At 37.3% G+C, this 18,357-nt stretch overlaps 1 protein-coding gene across 1 annotated transcript in view; it reads left to right on the top strand.

Annotated features, from left to right (window-relative positions):
• Nucleotides 1-18,357, top strand: part of LOC124723153 (bromodomain adjacent to zinc finger domain protein 2B-like) — a 302,554-nt gene that overhangs the window by 165,412 nt on the left and 118,785 nt on the right. The window contains exons 18-20 of the mRNA XM_047248344.1: nt 4,035-4,154; nt 4,242-4,499; nt 14,196-14,505. Coding sequence (XP_047104300.1) covers nt 4,035-4,154; nt 4,242-4,499; nt 14,196-14,505 — 688 coding nt within the window. The remainder of the gene's footprint in view (nt 1-4,034; nt 4,155-4,241; nt 4,500-14,195; nt 14,506-18,357) is intronic.

The raw sequence follows: 18,357 nt of genomic DNA, 5'->3' as shown, positions 1-18,357 counted from the left end.
CATATGCAGTTGACAAAGATGCTATCAATATTGTGGGAAGAAGGGCTGAGAGTGAGAGGGATATTGCCATGTATTGCAGTCAGACTGCAACTATGTTGACAGCAACACTATTGCAGCCAAACATTGTAATACAACATATGAAAATGCACCTGTAGACATACAATACAGAAGTCTGTGTAAGTGCACCATTTAGAGTTCCACTAGAGAGGTTATCTGTCAATGCTGACTCATGTTGTTTATAATCTAAACCATTTTCAACCTAGAAGTCATTTTCTGTAGTCCGGTGACACAAGAAACAATATGAAGAAACACACTTGCCAGCATTACAGTAACAAATTAAATAAACACCTAAGCATGTTGCATGCTGTGAAGGCAGAATGGAATAGGCTGTAGGAGCTGGGAGGTCATTGTAGCAGTGCCGTAAAGCCACTGATTGACACCGATGGTTGCTCTTAAAAAAATCAAATGGTTCAGCAAAATCTGTGGTAATTCCAAGTCCACCATAACTGTACAATGTAAAATAGACTTATATACAAATCCTTGCTGAGACAACATAGTAACCAGGTTTGCCAAAGATCACTATTTTTCTAAAATAGAGTTGAAAGATGCATTCTTACAACTGCCTCTGGATGTGGAACCACTGTTGCTAGTTTTTAATTTGCCTTTTTGGTTTGTGCCAATAAAAAAAGGCTACTAACTGAGTTGGCCAGCAATCTTTGAAAAGTATATGGAACAATTAATTCAGGGAATACTACAAAATGCAAAATTATCTGGCTGATGCAGTAACATGGGATACATATGAGTAGATGCCCAAAACAGCTGCAGGCTCATTTTGAAAGACTCTAGTAAAGTAGCTTTGTTAGCACAATCAGTGCAGTTTTTTTGTTCCCATTGTAGGATATATATAGATAATTACTGTCGTTATTGAGAAAAATGAATTTTTATGCCATGTTTATGCCCTAGGTGACCCAAGTTACATACCCACTAAACAAGCTTAAAAAAGGGGGTAAGTTCAAGTTGTTAGACACATGCAAGAAGGCATTAAGGAGCCCAGGAATTGTCTCAAGGCAGCTTCCCATTTGACAACTTGGAAGCCAAGCACATGTGTACCTCTTGTGATAGATACATCATAATGTGGCATTGGTGTTATCTTGTTGCATCAAATGCTATGTGGCACAGAGCAACTGATTTGTCTAAAAAACAGTGACTCAAGAGAATTACTCATAATTTGAAAAAGAGACACTTGCAATTGTCTATGGAATAATGAAGTTCCATGTCTATCTGTATGGTAAGAATTTCAGCTCTTAATGGGTCATAAGACCCTTTTCTCATTGTTCAACCAATTATCTAAATCACCAGAGGAACTGGTGAAGTGCCTGCAGCAGCAGCCTCTTTTCCTCAGTAATCATAATCACAAAATACATTTTCTTCATGTCCCATAACACACAATAAACATCCAGTCATGGCTTCCAATCACTGGCATACACCACCTTATTGTTACAGAAAGACTGTTGTGTTAATGATGAAGGGTATCTAACGGAGTAATGGGCACTTCAGAATAACAGGCTGGGAGGTGAAAACTGTCCAGCAATGAGATGAAAAAAGTTAAATTCATGTCTTGGATGTCTAAATTTCAGAATGATTTTATGTGATGTATTTCAAAACATCTCCCTATCTAGTTAAGGAAAAACAAGGCTACATCTTGTAGTGGCTAATATCTAGATCATGAGTATCCAGACATTTATTTATAAAGCAAGCAGAAGTGCAGAGTTGATTTGTTAGTCAGGAGAAGAAAGTCTCTGTCTGAGTTTGCAGACATGAACAGTACTTTCTGTTTGGTGACATATGATATTCAGCTTATAGTAGTACTTACTTCTTATTCCATTTTGTTCCTGTTATAGGTTTGATAAATAATAATGTATATATTTATTTTTAATTCCTGTTGCATCACCTTCAAACTACTGTAATTCTTTTCCTCAAAGCGTACCAGCATGGAGATTATTGATCAAATCCTCAAGGTACTGAAAAATCCAATGCAATGAGTATACTTACTGCAGTCACACTACAGCTAAAAGCCCTGGAGCAAAAATCCTTAAAAATTGTGAAAACTGCGATACTGAAAGGGAAATATGTTATTGAAAGGGAACTTAACCACAGATAACAATACACATATGATTTGGATTACAGAACTGAACAGAATGTATGACTTGAGTATTCAGTGTGAATTATTATTTTCAAAAAAGGAAGTTTTCTCTATTCTGTGTTGTGCTTTTTAGTGGGAATTGAAAAATAAATTGTGATAAAAAGAAATTAACTGGAGTGCAATTGATTAAAAGAAGCAGCCAAGTAAAGAAAATGATTATTTTAAATTATCACACAACACAGATAAATTTACCACTAAGAGAGAGAAAATTAATAATTAAAGATTTTGTCTAACCTGCTTTGATACCGTGGAGTGGACTGACCACGCACATTGTTTAATGGCCGTATGTTGAGCATTGATATTACGCGTTATGCGCAGAAGTGCTGTCTGGAAACTCCGTTTACAGATCGGCTTAACAGATCTCAGGGACACATGAGTAGCTGCTACAAATTTGAACATCAATGATGTCCTGCAATGGCCAAATGGCCAGCAAATGATATGTCGGCAGTCTTGCAGTTCTCCTAGCTGGAACATAGAAAAGTTGTCAGGCAAGGTTAATGCTGTTGAAATGAAACATTGGTAAACAATAACAATTATTCATATACTGATGATACTTTTACACAAATAAGTACTTTACACACCTTGAAAATGTCTTTCAAGTACAAAATCATTCAAGAGAGTGATAATTAAAAGGGAAAGATATCTAGAGAGAGCGACCAGATGCTGCTCATATAAAAAATGTTCAAGAGACTTTGCTGCACTCCTTTCTGGCATGGCTGATCGCATGAAATTTTATTGGTGATGCCACTTGTGCTGTGTCTGATGCATTATTTGCCATTTGAAAAATACAGTTGCTGTCACATTTAAAAATTAATTGCAATTTATAGACAATACATGGAATTAATACAAAACTACAGCATTTCTTACATAGGTTTACATAGATTATTTTAGTTTTGGGCCTTAAATTTATAGGCACATAAAAAGAAATGTTTTAAGTGCATTGCAAAACACTCGTGATGTGATGAGACTCTTTCAATGTTGTGCAATGGGTTCAAAGAGAGCATACATATGTTATTGAAATTCACCACCCATGTATTTTGTATGTGTCCACAAAACAAAAACAATTTATAAATCAGTGTTTACCTTCTTCTTTTTTTTCAGAAAAATGTTGCAGTTCTCCCTTTGGAGACTGGACTTTCAGGAATTTATGATTTTCTTCATTAATTTAAAGTTTCATTTTGGGGTCATTGGGCTCTTAGTTTGGTCCATTAGACCTCCATACTAACATTTAATTTTTGATGGTGGATAGTGGAAGAGTATTTACCTAACTGAACTTCACCTTCTTTCCACAGATTCCTATGTAAATTCCCAGAGTATCTTTGTTACACATTCATTTGGATTGTACTGACTGTTATGATTCTCACTATGTCACTGACTTCATTTTAGGCCTACTTGATAAGGACTCCAAATAAACAAGCAGTACTAGCGCTGGTCTGATAAATAATTGTGTATGTTGACAACATTACCAGTCTTATTATGCTTACTTTAAGCACACCTAGTACTTCTGATGAAATTTTGCCATCCATTATAACATACTGAGAGACATTAGGGGTTGGGTTGTTTTGGGGGAAGAGACCAAACTGCGAGGTCATCAGTCTCATAGAGACATTAGGTCTTGAAGGAAACCACATATCTGTAAAGATACTCAGCATGTAGTACATTAGGGACTGCTTGTTGTAGATATCAGATGATGAGAATTTACAACTTACTTTGTATCTGTTATTACATTACAACAGGGACACATTTAGCACATTTGGTGCAAAACATTGGTACCAATAAACCCTATAATTAAGCTATTTTGCAACATAATTTTATGGGATTTGATTTTCAGATCATAAACCATTGCCTACACTAAATCGAATTCCTGGATTGAAGCTGTCTGGTCAGGCATTTGCTGATACCCTTATGGTGTTTGAGTTCCTGCATAACTTTGGGGAGACTCTTGGATTTGGTAAGATAATTGGTTTTACAAAAGTGTGTTGGTTTATATTGGCAATTCTTGTGTTACTACATTTTCTTTTTTTTAATATAATTGCAGATATGGACAGCTTGCCTAGTCTAAACAGTTTGCAGATGGCTCTCTTGAATGATGAAGAGGCAGAAGAAGAATTACTTTCAGTGATGACACATTTATTGGTCTGTGCAATTGAAGACCCTGGCATTCCAAATCCTGCTCGCCATACCACTATACTGGGACAATCATTAAAGCAAGCTGATATTACACATGCAAACTTATCTGAAATTCTGAGAATATATCTCTATGCAAATGCTACTGGTGAGGTTAAGGCACTCACAGGTGTGTGTTAGAGAAGAAAAATATTCTTTTATTGTGATTGTATCTGTAAGTAAGTTGTGTAACTAATTTTGCAGAATTTACTAATTCTAGTTTATGGTGTGTAAAAAACATAGATATCCACAGAGAATCACAAAAACCTAATTTTCCCAATTTTTCAGTAAAATACCCTCTTTCATTTGTCCCACATGGTGGACTTCGAATATTAAAAATTATTTGTTATGGAGCCTTGACTTACAATAATTCACTTTACAGATTTTTCATTGCAGGATCAAAGGGTATAAATGAAGAAAATTTGGACTCTAACTTGATGTACTGAACTTCATCTTTAAATAAAAAAGATATCTACCTTAATTAATGAGACATTGTTGTGAATTATACAGAAATTTATTGTACATTATTTGATGCTGTACTGCTATTTGGAAAAAAGTAGTTAAGTCTGATACAAGGCTATATTCCCTCCATTAGCAAAATTGTAGAATATTTCTGTAATACAAGCCTCAAGATAGCAGATTGCTTTAAAGTGCTTGCTTCTGGGACACGGGGAGGCACAGTGACCCCATATTGAACCTGCTTCATGAGTTAATGATGGAAACTGGTGTGCCGGCCAGCCTGGATATGGTTTTTAGACAGTTTTCCACATCCACTTAGGTAAATACTGGACTAGTCCCCAAGTCCCGCCTTAGATACGTGATGTGCAAACACTTTGGAAAACAATGTCACATTTGACCATGTGATGGACACTAGACACAGACACTAGACAGGTTTCTCATCGAGGAGGTGGGTTGATGAGGGGAAGGGGATTCCAACAGTAACATTACAAGCCTTTGAGAGGGGCAAGTGGTGATCCTATCATAATAAAAGCCTGTATAGGGTATAATTGGTGCTCAGTGGACATAGGAGACAGACTGTACCAATCCCTACCTGGCACAGGCTGGATATAGGACACAGTAAAGGAAGGAAGAACTTCTGTAATACATGCCACTTTTTTTTAAATTTTAATACTTTAAGTAGGATAAATATAATGTAATATTTGGAGACTGAGAATTCTGTATAGTATGCTTCTGTGTTGAGATTTATCATTTGAAGCCAATGCACCCCTAAAATTCATTACATTTGCTTTCCTGAACTGAAAGAGTTCTTTGGTTATGTGTGTCCTCTGTTTAGGAGTCCTTGCCTCTTTATTAGGCAGCAACATCACGTCTGCTGTCTTACATACTATCAGTTGCTGAGTGTGGCGGCAAAGACTCTTTCAGCCAACTTTGTTGTAATTGAATGAGTGCCACACACTAATGAGCAGTTGAGTTGCAGACATGTATCTTTAAAAAACAGGATGTATATGGTTGGGCATTATAGTCATATATTGTTTGCCAGCTACAGCCAATGACAGAGTATTAGGGTCTCCCATTTTATCCCAATTAAATACCTGTGCATGAAAATACCTCTACAATCTTCCAGAAACATGACATGTTCATAGGGATCCTTACAAATACACTTGTAAGGGGTTTGATAATTAGGCAAACATATTTTCACAAGTGAAAAGCACAGTTTGCAATGCCTCCAGTCTGGTAATATAATTCATTTTCACGTTTGAGGTGGCAACCCCACTTACCAACTGACTAAATTCCGATATTTATAATTGTAATCTACTAATGTCACCAACAGCCAAGCCTACCAAGTCCTCCCGACATTCCCATACAAAGATCTAAGCAAGCTTTGAACCTCCTAACCTGACATTCCCATACAAAGATCTAAGCAAGCTTGGAACCTCCTAACCTGACTATTAGTGAGGCTAAAATGAAGAAATAGCTCTCTACTCTTATGCATTTCATTAGAGGTAATGTGAACTGTAGTGACAGCCAAACTTACCTTTTGTCTCTATGTAACTTAGTAGCAATAGTTTCACCTATATTCTGATGTAATTGTTGTAGCAATTCATCAGTATTTCCTTGTTGTTCAATACCCCTCCTGCAAAGTTTGCATATCAGTTTTCTTCCCACTAGTAAGCCCTATCTCACACAACACCACTAGTCTTTCTGAACACTGTCAACAGGAAGAATACCTTGTGTTTTTATCTGTCATTTTGCACAACAGCTACGGTCTTTTTGCTCTGCTACCAGCTATTTTTTACACTGGCTGGTAGTGTGAGAGATACATGGGTAAATGAAGCAGAGAATCACTAGTTAACATTTATTAACTAAGTATTACAAATTATGAGAATAAAAATTAAATAGCTTCAAGCCATAATGACTACTTATATTCCAAATATGTAGGCTGACTTGATAGTTTACACTGAAAACAATGAATAGCTGCCTTCAGTACTTGGAAATGAGCATTGCTTTGTACCTTACAGGTAGCCAATTGCATATGGTACTTACTGATCATCCATTTAACTGCTATACACAAGGGACACTCTGCACATTCGAAGATAGGTCACATCACATTAGAATTTAATCAAAATATAAGGTTACACTCCCCCTCCATGAATCCCTACCATGCTCTCATGCATGGGGCAGCTAAATTCCTTCTACCCACACATGTAAGGTACAAAATATTTTAATTACACACTCCCATATCGGAGGTAAAACTTGAACAGCCATGCTAGTGAATGAGCTTAAAATAACCTGTTCGTAAAATGACTAACCTGTGCAGAATCACCTAAACTTCCAAAATCCTGAGACAACCACATATAACATGCAACTAATTAACAACAACAAAATTCTTGCTTAAAATAAATGCTTATAGGAGGCAATTATTCCTGCCCACCCCTGTGATCCAGAATTTTATGAAAGTTTAACACCGAAGACACGAGGGTTAACTCTAGCCCAAAATGCAATTCCTTACAAACAGACAATGTGCCATTCACACACTACAGCTACAGTTGACAACAAGTTCCATCATACCACTGACCCCAGTGCATAACCATAATGACTGTACTCAATCTGGAGTGGCACAGCATGCAAGCACTGTTCTAGGCCACTTTTGAAGCCAGACCTATAAAAAAGACCTTGCCCAAAGTGGAGTCTACAGTTAGGAAGCCATAGACAGAGAACAGCCAGAACGTGCCACTTGCATTCCATATGTGGCCAAGTGGAGTGCATCAATTCTCAACATATTCCCTCCTAGGAATCCAAATACTCACAAACAGGTGCACCAAAGTTTTGTTAAGAAGCTTTGTTTTGTAAATTCACAGCACAGTCCACTACACTGTATTCCAGGGCAGATGGAGAAAAACTGTTTGCTGCAGGTACCATCACAATCAGTAATCCACTGTGCCACTTCTTTCCAAATAGGTCAATCGCCCTTGGAGCCATCACTCACTAGCCACTTGCAGCAGTCAATTTACTATTCCACTAGGCAACCTTCCTGTTCAGACACTCATTAGTAACTATCTCCCTGGCCACTATGGCCTTCCTGTGCAGCTTCGTCACCCACAGGGCATTATGCCCAGGAGACAAAGACTGCAAACAGCTCTCAACAATGAAAATGTGTCGCAAGGTGGTACAGTCTACTGCTGGACAACTTGTTTGGTGTAAATGAAATAAATTATGCACATAAACCTTCCTTGTGAATCAGTCTGTCTGTTAATGAAAACTATACCAAAGTCCATGCAGTTTTTAGTATAACTTATTTATAATATCTATAGTTTCTGATCAGGTTTTGCCACTCCCTATTGTAATGGCAGCTGTTTACTTTACTGCTTTTCCCACCAGATACTGCTCCTCTGTAGCTGAGCATATCATAGCTCTCATTATTGCCATGAGATGTCACTCCAAACGCTAATTAAATATGGAACAGACAACAATACTTATATTACACATGCATCATTACTATAATTACAGATTAAATACTACTAAAACTTCCTCAAGAATCAGTCTCTCTAAAAAAAAATCTCTCCAAGACAGACATAAATATACCACTGTCAAGCCACTTCACAAAATAACATTAGTTAAGAATTACCAACCCATCTTATCATTGTCTGTATTTTATTTACTTATTTTTCCTTGATCATGCACAATACAATTAGCTAACATTTAGTGCAAAAGAATATTCTCAGTAGTGACGTATTTGAATGTACTTGATAGATACACACAAATTATTACCATTAAGGAATATTTTACGAATCTAACATTTTAGATTGTGTTGACCATGTTATGATACTGCAGACTTTGATATATTATGGAATATTAGACACACCAGGTTCATAGCTTTTACCTTATCTACATGATTGAAAAATTATGTTTATCAGTTCCATATACATCTCATAACAATAGCTTCGTGAATTTGATACAGAAGAATTGATACACCACAGTGTTCCATTTTGGGTCCTGTTTTCTAATGCACATAGATGATCTTGCGCTTACATTTTAAAATGATGCAACTATTTCATTTTTGTAGTTGTTTCAAGAATAAGAATTAAAAATCTTCCAGTTCTCTTACTGAAAGGGTAACTAGCAAAATGTTTGTAAACATAAGGAAAAAAGCTATCATTAAAATTTGGAAAACTCAGTAACAGTTCGGTCCTCCTCTTAGAATTCCAGAAACTGTAGACCAGACCATCATCTATGCAAACAGTATAAAACACAAGAAGTAGATAGTGCTCAGTTTTTGGCAGTACATACAGCTCAGACTCTGAATTATGGAAATGGAAATGAGCGTTTGGCGTCATTGGCGAGGAGGCTCGAGGCAGGTCCGGCCGCCTTGGTGCAGGTTTTATTACATTCAACACCACATTGGGTGACCTGCATGCCGGATGGGGATGAAATAATGATGAAGGCAACACAACACCCAGTCCCTGAGTGGAGAAAATCCCCGTCCCAGCTGGGAATAGAACCCAGACCCCTTAGGACGGCAGTCCATCACGCTGACCATTCAGCTATTAAGATAGACACTCTGAATTGTAAAACGCACATATTAGAATTAAATAAGCTGATAAGATAAACTATTTTTGCAATACTAATGGTTATGGCTATATATGATTTGAATACGCAGAAACTGGTTCATTTTGCATATATCTGTTCACTGAAGAGCTATGAAGTAATTCTTTTTTTTTGGGGTGGTAGGAGAAATTTGGCTTTCGATGATGATACTATCAAAACACAGATTCCTCTTCTAAGAATTATATCTGATGTTAATTGTAGAACATTTTCAGGAAACGTATTAATTCACATTTGTTTCACAATACTCATTAATGTTCTTTGTAGTAAACAATTTTTCCTCTTTTCTCAAAAATAGTGGAAGGCATGATTATGATACTGGAACAAAAACGCAAACTTTATGAAGACTTCTATAGTTTAACATTAGCAGAGGAAGAAATTAGATACAAGGGTACATATTTTGAGCAACCTGCCATAACATTTCTATGTTTACGTCTACATCCATACTCTGCAAGCCACCTGATGGTGTGTCGCAGAGGGTACTTTGAGTACCTCTATTGATTGTCCCTTCTATTCCAGTCTCGTGTTTTTTGTGGAAAGAAAGATTGTCGGTATGCCTCTGTGTGGGCTCTAATCTCTCTGATTTTATTCTCATGGTCTCCTCGCGAGATATACGTAGGAGGGAGCTATATACTGCTTGACTCCTCGGTGGAGGTATGTTCTCGAAACTTCAACAAAAGCCCGTACCGAGCTACTGAGCATCTCTTCTGTAGAGTCTTCCACTGGAGTTTATCTATTGTCTCTGTAATACTTTCGCGATTACCAAATTATCCTGTAACGAAGTGCGCTGCTCTCCATTGGATCTTCTCTATCTCTTCTATCAACCCTATCTGGTACGGATCCCACACTGGAGAGCAATATTCAAGCAGTGGATGAACAAGTGTCCTGTAACCTACTTCCTTTGTTTTTGGATTGCATTTCCTAAGGATTCTTCCAATGAATCTCAATCTGGCATCTGCCTTACCGACGATCAACTTTATATGATCATTCCATTTTAAATCACTCCTAATGTCTACTCCCAGATAATTTATGGAATTAACTGCTTCCATTTGCTGACCTGCTATATTGTAGCCAATGATAAAGGATCTTTCTTTCTATGTATTCACAGCACATTACACTTGTCTACATTGAGATTCAATTGCCATTCCCTGCACCATGCGCAAATTCGTTGCAGATCTTCCAGCATTTCAGTACAATTTTCCATTGTTACAACCTCTCAATATACTACAGTATCATCCACAAAAAGCCTCAGTGAATTTCCAATGTTATACACAAGGTCATTTATGTATATTGTGAATAGCAACAATACTACGACACTCCCCTGCCGCACATCTGAAATTACTCTTACTTCGGAAGACTTCTCTCCATTGAGAATGACATGCTGCACTCTGTTGTCTAGGAACTCTTCAATCCAATCACACAGTTGGTCTGATAGTCCATATGCTCTTACTTTGTTCATTAAATGACTGTGGGGAACTGTATCGAACACCTTGCAGAAGTCAAGAAACACGGTATCTACCTGGGAACCCGTGCCTATGGCCCTCTGAGTCTCATGGACGATTAGCACGAGCTGGGTTTCACACGATCGTCTTTATTGAGACCCATGCTGATTCCTACAGAGTAGATTTCTAGTCTCCAGAAAAGTCATTATACTCGAACATAATACCTGTTCCAAAATTCTACAACTGATCGACGTTAGAGATACAGGTCTATAGTTCTGCTCATTTGTTTGACGTCCCTTCTTGAAAATGGGGATGACCTGTGCCCTTTTCCAATCCTTCAGAATGCTACGCTCTTCTAGGGACCTATGGTACACCGCTACAAGAATGGGGGCAAGTTCCTTCGCGTACTCTGTGTAAAATCGAACTGGTATCCCATCAGGTCCAATGGCCTTTCCTCTTTTGAGCGATTTTAATTGTTTTTCCATCCCTCTGTAATCTATTTCGATATCTATCATTTTGTCATCTGTGCGACAATCTAGAGAAGGAACTACAGTGCAGTCTTCCTCTGTGAAAGAGCTTTGGGAAGACATTTAGTATTTCGGCCTTTAGTCTGTCATCCTCTGTTTCAGTACCATTTTGGTCACAGAGTGTCTGGACAATTTGTTTTGATCCATCTACCGCTTTGACTTAAGACCAAAATTTCTTAGGATTTTCTGCCAAGTCAGTACATAGGACTTTACTTTTGAATTCATTGAACGCCTCTCGTATAGCCCTCCTCACACTACATTTCGCTTCGCGTAATTTTTGTTTGTCTGCAAGGCTTTGGCTATGTTTATGTTTGCTGTGAAATTCCCTTTGCTTCTGCAACAGTTTTCTAACTCGGTTGTTCTACCACAGTGGCTCTTTTCCATCTCTTACGATCTTGCTTGATTTCAAATTTGCTGTTAGAATTATAGACCTACTGAAGTTTAAGACTCAATTAAAGAACTTTCTTTTGTGTAGCTCCTCTTACTCTGTATAAGATATCTTGTAGGGACTTCTAAAAGTAATGTGTGTTATGTTATCGTATAACTAATTTTAGCAAAGTAATAGTTCATAAAGTAGAGTCGTATGTTGTATATGAATGAAATGTAAATCCTTGACTCCTTTCCGCATCCTATAGACTTCTCTCTATAAGAGATATGGGATGTGGTTCATGTTAAGTAAAAATTTAGTAGTGGCTAGATTTAATTCAATGAGGAAACCAACTCTTACCTTTTTAAGTAGACATTATGTTTGTCTTTCAAATCTGTGTGTGAAGTCACTACTGCTTCTGGTTTCAGTTCAACTATATTATTCAAGATTTGGTTTCCACTCAAAATCATTACTCTACAAAATCCTTTATATTATTAGTGATTTTAACTTATGTTTTCTGGAAAAGGAAACCTAGAAATCCTGTTTTGTTTCATTCGGTTTCAAAAGTTTCACTTTTCCAGAATGTCTGATTTTAGTTAATGAAACAATAAAATTTATAAATATTTGTGATACAGGGTCTTCAAAAAAATATTGAATGCGTTAAGAGGTGATAGTACTCATTGAAACAAGAAAAATAAGTCCAATGAACATGGGTCCAGTAAACACATACTTTCCGAGATAAACATATGATTATAGGAAGGGCTGCGCGATGATTGGTTGCGTATTTTAGCACAGTCATTGCATTGGTGCTCCATCAAATGTGCTAGCAGGGTATTATGATATCTTACTTACAGTACTCTACCTACTATTAGGTGGTCTGCAGTCTGTTGTGTGGTTCAAGTCATGTTGTAGGCCACGTTAGTTTTTGCCATGTTTGTGTGCCTTATTGTACAGTTCTATGAACTCTGAGTATGTATCATGGTGTCTACCTTCTTCTAAACATGGATTCACTTATGTGTTTATATTATTGTGCAGTTTGTACACACAAATGGTGCTGTAGGTTTACAGTTTCTCTCTTCCACCACTTGTTAGCAATGAAAGCCTACTACCCAACAAGTGAAATGGTGGATATGATATTGTGCTATAGTTTAGCAAATGGATGCAGGCTGTGAACCCGTGCCCTCTATGCTGAAAAATGCAGGGTCCCCTCTGATAAGCTGTTTGGCAGATTTTTCCAACATCTGAGAGACACAGACACCCCTGTACGTTGGGAGACTGACAGTGGAAGACCCTGCACAGTCCACACACCTGACATGGAGGAGTGTGTGCTACATGTGGTGGAAGAAACCCCTGGGACCAACGTGCGGCACTTAGCAGCAGCAGCAGCAGCAGCAGCAGCAGAAGCAGAAAGCGTATCTCACATTCTTATCTGGGGGATACTTATGCTTATACCCATATCATTTACAGAACATTCAGGCCCTCCGGCCACAGGATCATGGCAGACGGTGTTTCTGTCAATGGCTGTTACAGAAGTGTGCTGCAGATCCACTGTTCACATTTTATTTACCAATGAGGCAGGGTTCCCAAGAGATGGAGTTGTGAATTTCCATAATCAGCATGTATGGGCAGATGTAAATCCCCAAGCAGTTCGGTAAAGAAGGCATCAACACCATTTGTCAATCAATGTATGGACAGGTGTATTTGGCGATAGGTTAATAGGGCCACATGTTCTACCACAACGGTTAACAGGGGCACATTATCTCAACTTTTTCATTAATATATTGCGTACCTTTCTGGAGACTGTGCCATTGCAGCAACGGATACAAATGTGGTTCATGCATGATGGCACACCAGCAAAAGTTCGTCACAATGTGCATGAACAACTACGCAGACATTTCAGGACTGCTGCATCTTCAGTGTGTGCCAGCAGTTGCAACATCAGGTATACTTCAAAGGGTCTATCATTTCTTATGCTGGAGGGCAGAGGGGTGCAATGTCATGAATGGATGTGATGTTGAACACCTGTAAGCAAATGTTTATTGCAGAAAGTATGCATTTCCGGACTCATGTTTATTGGACATTTTTTTCTTGTTCCATGAGTACTACCACCTCTCAAAGTATTCAACACCTTAGTTTTGAGTGCCCTTTATGTGTGGAATTTCTATGAGATTAATTGACTTTCTGTCTGGTTCATTTCATTTCCACTTCATGTATATAATTATATTTTTAAACTACATTATTGTAAGGTATTTACTTCCCTTGTGTGCTAGCGACTGATTATATCAAGAAGGCCTTGTATTCTCTAAGTTATCTCGTAACTGAGTTATCCTCATAGAATATGAGCTTGTGTTTTATTTTATGATTATTTATTAATCTTACTATATGAGATAGACAGAAAATATCCTGTTGATTTTTCCTGTTTACAGGGTTACATTTTGAAAGAGATCGAGAAAAGAAGTCTGATCACCACAATATGTATGGTGAACCCATCCCCCAGTGTGGCAAAAATGCTGCCTTCTTCGAACATTTGCATGAAAACAATACATGGCGCATGTCTGAATGGCTGCATGAAAAGCCTTTCCTTGCTTTGAACCCAACACAAAAAGCAAGCATATTGTCTTTTTTATGCAATGAACTGTTGCAGAACAAAGCTGTTCTCCGACAGATTGACAACTCTATTGAAACAGTTGGACAGCTAAGGAAGGATCGATGGCTAATGGATACTAAGCTCAGAAAGTGAGTGAGTCTCTGTGTCCCTTTTTGTCTTTCTGCTGCATCTGTCCAACAATAATGATTTATCTTGATTGTTTTGATATGAATGAACAGTTTATACAAGGTTAATTACTGAATTTGCTTTCACCAGTATTTTTAAAATGATATCTTTACTTTTTTATTTATTTGATAACTTCATTTGACTCTCAGTTGCTTTGTATGCAACTAATATTCATACTGTTTGTTTTTCTGTCCTTCTGTGTGCTATCTGTTTCTTTAACAAATGTTATGAGTTCCATAACAGACTTACCTATTCTTCTCTTAGCAGCTACGAGTGGCACGTTTTATTTCTTTCATAAGATACTGAGCTAACATGTTGCTTAGATGTGGAACTTGATCATATGAAAACTCATCTACGAACAGGCCAGCAATAAATTTTATCTTTTATTGCTGTCTATCATGCTTTTGTCACTCTGTAACTCTTTAAATCAGCTGTACTTGTTTGTTTATGGAAAACTGTTAAAGACCTTTTTTATCTTCCAGTTACATAGCTACAGATTATGAACTGATAATCTCTTTATGGGCATCACCTTTTTCTTGCTTATAGGTACTCATCATCATCATCACCATCATCATCTGTTCTGCCCTAGGGCAGATCTTCACAAGACACTTCTTCTTTTTCTCATAACTGTTTCCTGTCCTTTTATTATCCACTATCTGATATCTTCAGTGTATTCTCCTACCATTCCTCATTCCCTCTATAGCATCCGTCAGCAAACAATCACTTCTCATCAATTATCCAAGCCAATTATGTTTCCTCTTTCTGACTTCCTTTAAAATTACTCTCTCTTCCCCCTCTCGTTTCAGCACCTCCTCATTTCTCACTTTATCTATCAATTGTATCCCCTACATCCTCCTCCAGATAAACATCTCAGATGCTTCTATTCTTATTTTTTCCTGTTTCATCAGTGTCCACATCTCAGTTCTGTATAATCCCATGCTCAATATAAAGCATTTTGCTAGTTTCTCCCTCAGGTCCCTGTCCATGAACCCACGTAGAAGCCTCCTCTTCTTATTACTTATTATAGGTACTTACAGTATGGGAAGCTTATGGTAGAAAAAATACTTTTATTTGTGTACTGGCTCTTCTGCAGCAAAATAAAGCTCATAATGCATAAGTAATTTGAATTTCATTAATCATAATTGATGTTTTTTGAAAGCCTGCAACTGTATCATTCATGATTTCACTAATGAAAGACTGCACCAGTTACATATTTTTTTCATGCTTAGGACAATGCTTTTCAAGAATTTATTCTCATTGTCAAGTGCAAATATTTACAAAAGTATTTTGTGTGATGTTTTTTGTTTTGCCTCTCTTGCACTGTAGTCATATTTTTGTTGATATAAGGTATAGCTTTGGACCTATTTTGCTTTCACAATCAAACAGTGTGAGTGATGATTTGTGTGTGTGTGGTTTTCTGTGTAATGGAGGAGGCATTGTACCTTATAAGAGAGGCAGAACAACACACATGCAAACATCATACAAAATAGTTATGTAAATATTTGCACTTGACAATGAGAATAAATTCTTGAAATGCTGCATGCTAAGCATGAAAAAATACGTAACTGGTGCATTATTTGATTACTTAAATCATGTACTAGTTATTTCTAACAAATAAAAAAATAAATAACATGGAATGCTTAACTTAATAGCATCTTCTGCCACCTACAGATGATGTAGAACAAAATGGAATGGGAATGTGTGTATGTGATTGTCAGAATGGGAGGGAAATTTAACTTTGTGCTTGATCCAAAATATCTATTGTTGATTGTGTTGCACAGCTTTTGTAAACCGTAGAAGTGATGTTATGTAACACCTTAACCTGCTGTTCAATTTATTCTTATTGTGTCCATAGAGGCGACAGAACCACAGCGTCTGTCTTGTTCACCATGTGTAACATCCAGCACAAAACTAATGTGACAGAGTGGCAAAAACAAGCGATTTCATTCTGCTGTAGTGAAGAGCATGATGTGAAGGAAGTGGCAGATTTCAGAGGAGTAATTTCATGTAAATGTGTACAAATTTAGTGCCAGCAACAAACAACTTAATCATAAAGGAATTCACCTCAGAAATGTAACTGGGACTTGATTATAATGAACTGGCTCATGACAAAAAAATCAATTTGATATGACACAAGTAGTCCTGCCAAACAACAACACTGATTTGCCAGGCCTGTTTCAGAATGACACTTTGGGTGCATGGGCATTTGGAACAGAATTATGTTCATAACTCTCTGCTCACTCCTAAGAACAAATTTTCCCCATTGGAGTGAGCTAATGATTGTCAACAGTGGAGCTAGGAGGTTTAGTACATGTTGCCTCATCAGGTGAATCACATTTTATCAATTGTACTGAACATGATGTTCCTCATATGGACCAGGAAGCATATTTGGAAGACTGTATGAAATGAATTGGTAAAGTTGGAGCTGGCTTTGTGATGGTCTAGTGGAGATTTAATTACACAGAAATGTTTTATCTGGTTCAGATAATGGTACTTTGATACTTCTTCATTGACTTGCTGGACAACCAGATTCTCTTCTTCATGTTAATGATACCTGCAACATTACAAGCCTAAGCTGGTAGATTTAATATCTGATCACCTAAAACTGTGACAGATAGAAAGATAAAAATTCAAGAGGAATCAAATGTCTTAGTGAACCAATAAAGCTTCCCTGTTTTGACCCATTGACCCAATTAAAATTTGGCAGGATGACCAGAAACAACTCACCAAACATTGAGAAAGTTATGTATACAATCTGATGAATCTACATCATTTGCTACAGACAGTGATGTCTACTTCATCCACAGTTGTGTCCATATCATGCTACAATGAGCCAAAGCTGTAATTGAAGCTTGTTGAGATATTTCGCGTTATTAGAATACAACTGAATAAAATCTCACATTTTTTGTGTATTGTGAAAGGGTGTGTAGTATTCATATGTGAAGCAAGTAAGTAGTTATATTGAGCCAATCAAGGGCATAAATATTGTTTGTAGAATTCTTCGTACCATAGTTTTAAGGTGCACATTTCTTCAATTACTTGGGCCAGAGCATGATGAGGCAAGAAGGTTGCAAAAATTCATTGCGTAAGCACAATACATTTTTTGATTTGCTTACTCCCCAACACCCATGCCACTTACACTGTAGTGTCAGTCTCAAGGCTTATCATCTTTGAGCAATGTTCCCTGCATCTTTTGTTTCTCATACTGACATACAGACTAAATTTCCTTTCCTTCAGCATGCATAATTCTTATTTTTTCTTTTTCCTGTACCTGTCTGTCTGTCATCATGATTTTATAAATACATGAAAGCTAGAGCTTAAACTACATTTTTAAATTTGTATGTCTTTTTGCCCTCTTTCTAATTTGATGGCTGGGAAGTAAGACACATGTATTCTGATGTATATGAGATTGATTTAATTTGTTTAGATTGATGCAGGGAGACAAAAATGACGGAGGTCTTAGGCCACCATTGCCCACACTAAAGTTGAGTTTATTGTGCAGTTTATCTCCTTGTCATTCTGGTAAAGCAGGTTAGTCTACACTCAGGGACTTATTCCTCTGTACCCACGGTCACAGGTTCGAATCCTGCATTGGGCATGGATGTGTGTGATGTCCTTAGGTTAGTTAGGATTAAGTAGTTCTAAGTTCTAGGGGACTGATGACCTCAGAAGTTAAGTCCCATAGTGCTCAGAGCCATTTGTGCCATAATGTTTCCTGTTCAAGTTCAGGCTTTCCTGAAACAAGACTTAGACATCGCTACTTTGCCATGTTTTTTATTTAAAAAAATTTTTTTTTTAATGTGGACTCTTAGTCC

Source organism: Schistocerca piceifrons, chromosome X, assembly GCF_021461385.2.
Source record: "Schistocerca piceifrons isolate TAMUIC-IGC-003096 chromosome X, iqSchPice1.1, whole genome shotgun sequence".
Classification (NCBI taxonomy): domain Eukaryota; kingdom Metazoa; phylum Arthropoda; class Insecta; order Orthoptera; family Acrididae; genus Schistocerca; species Schistocerca piceifrons.
This window is presented reverse-complemented; position numbering and strand designations above follow the sequence as displayed.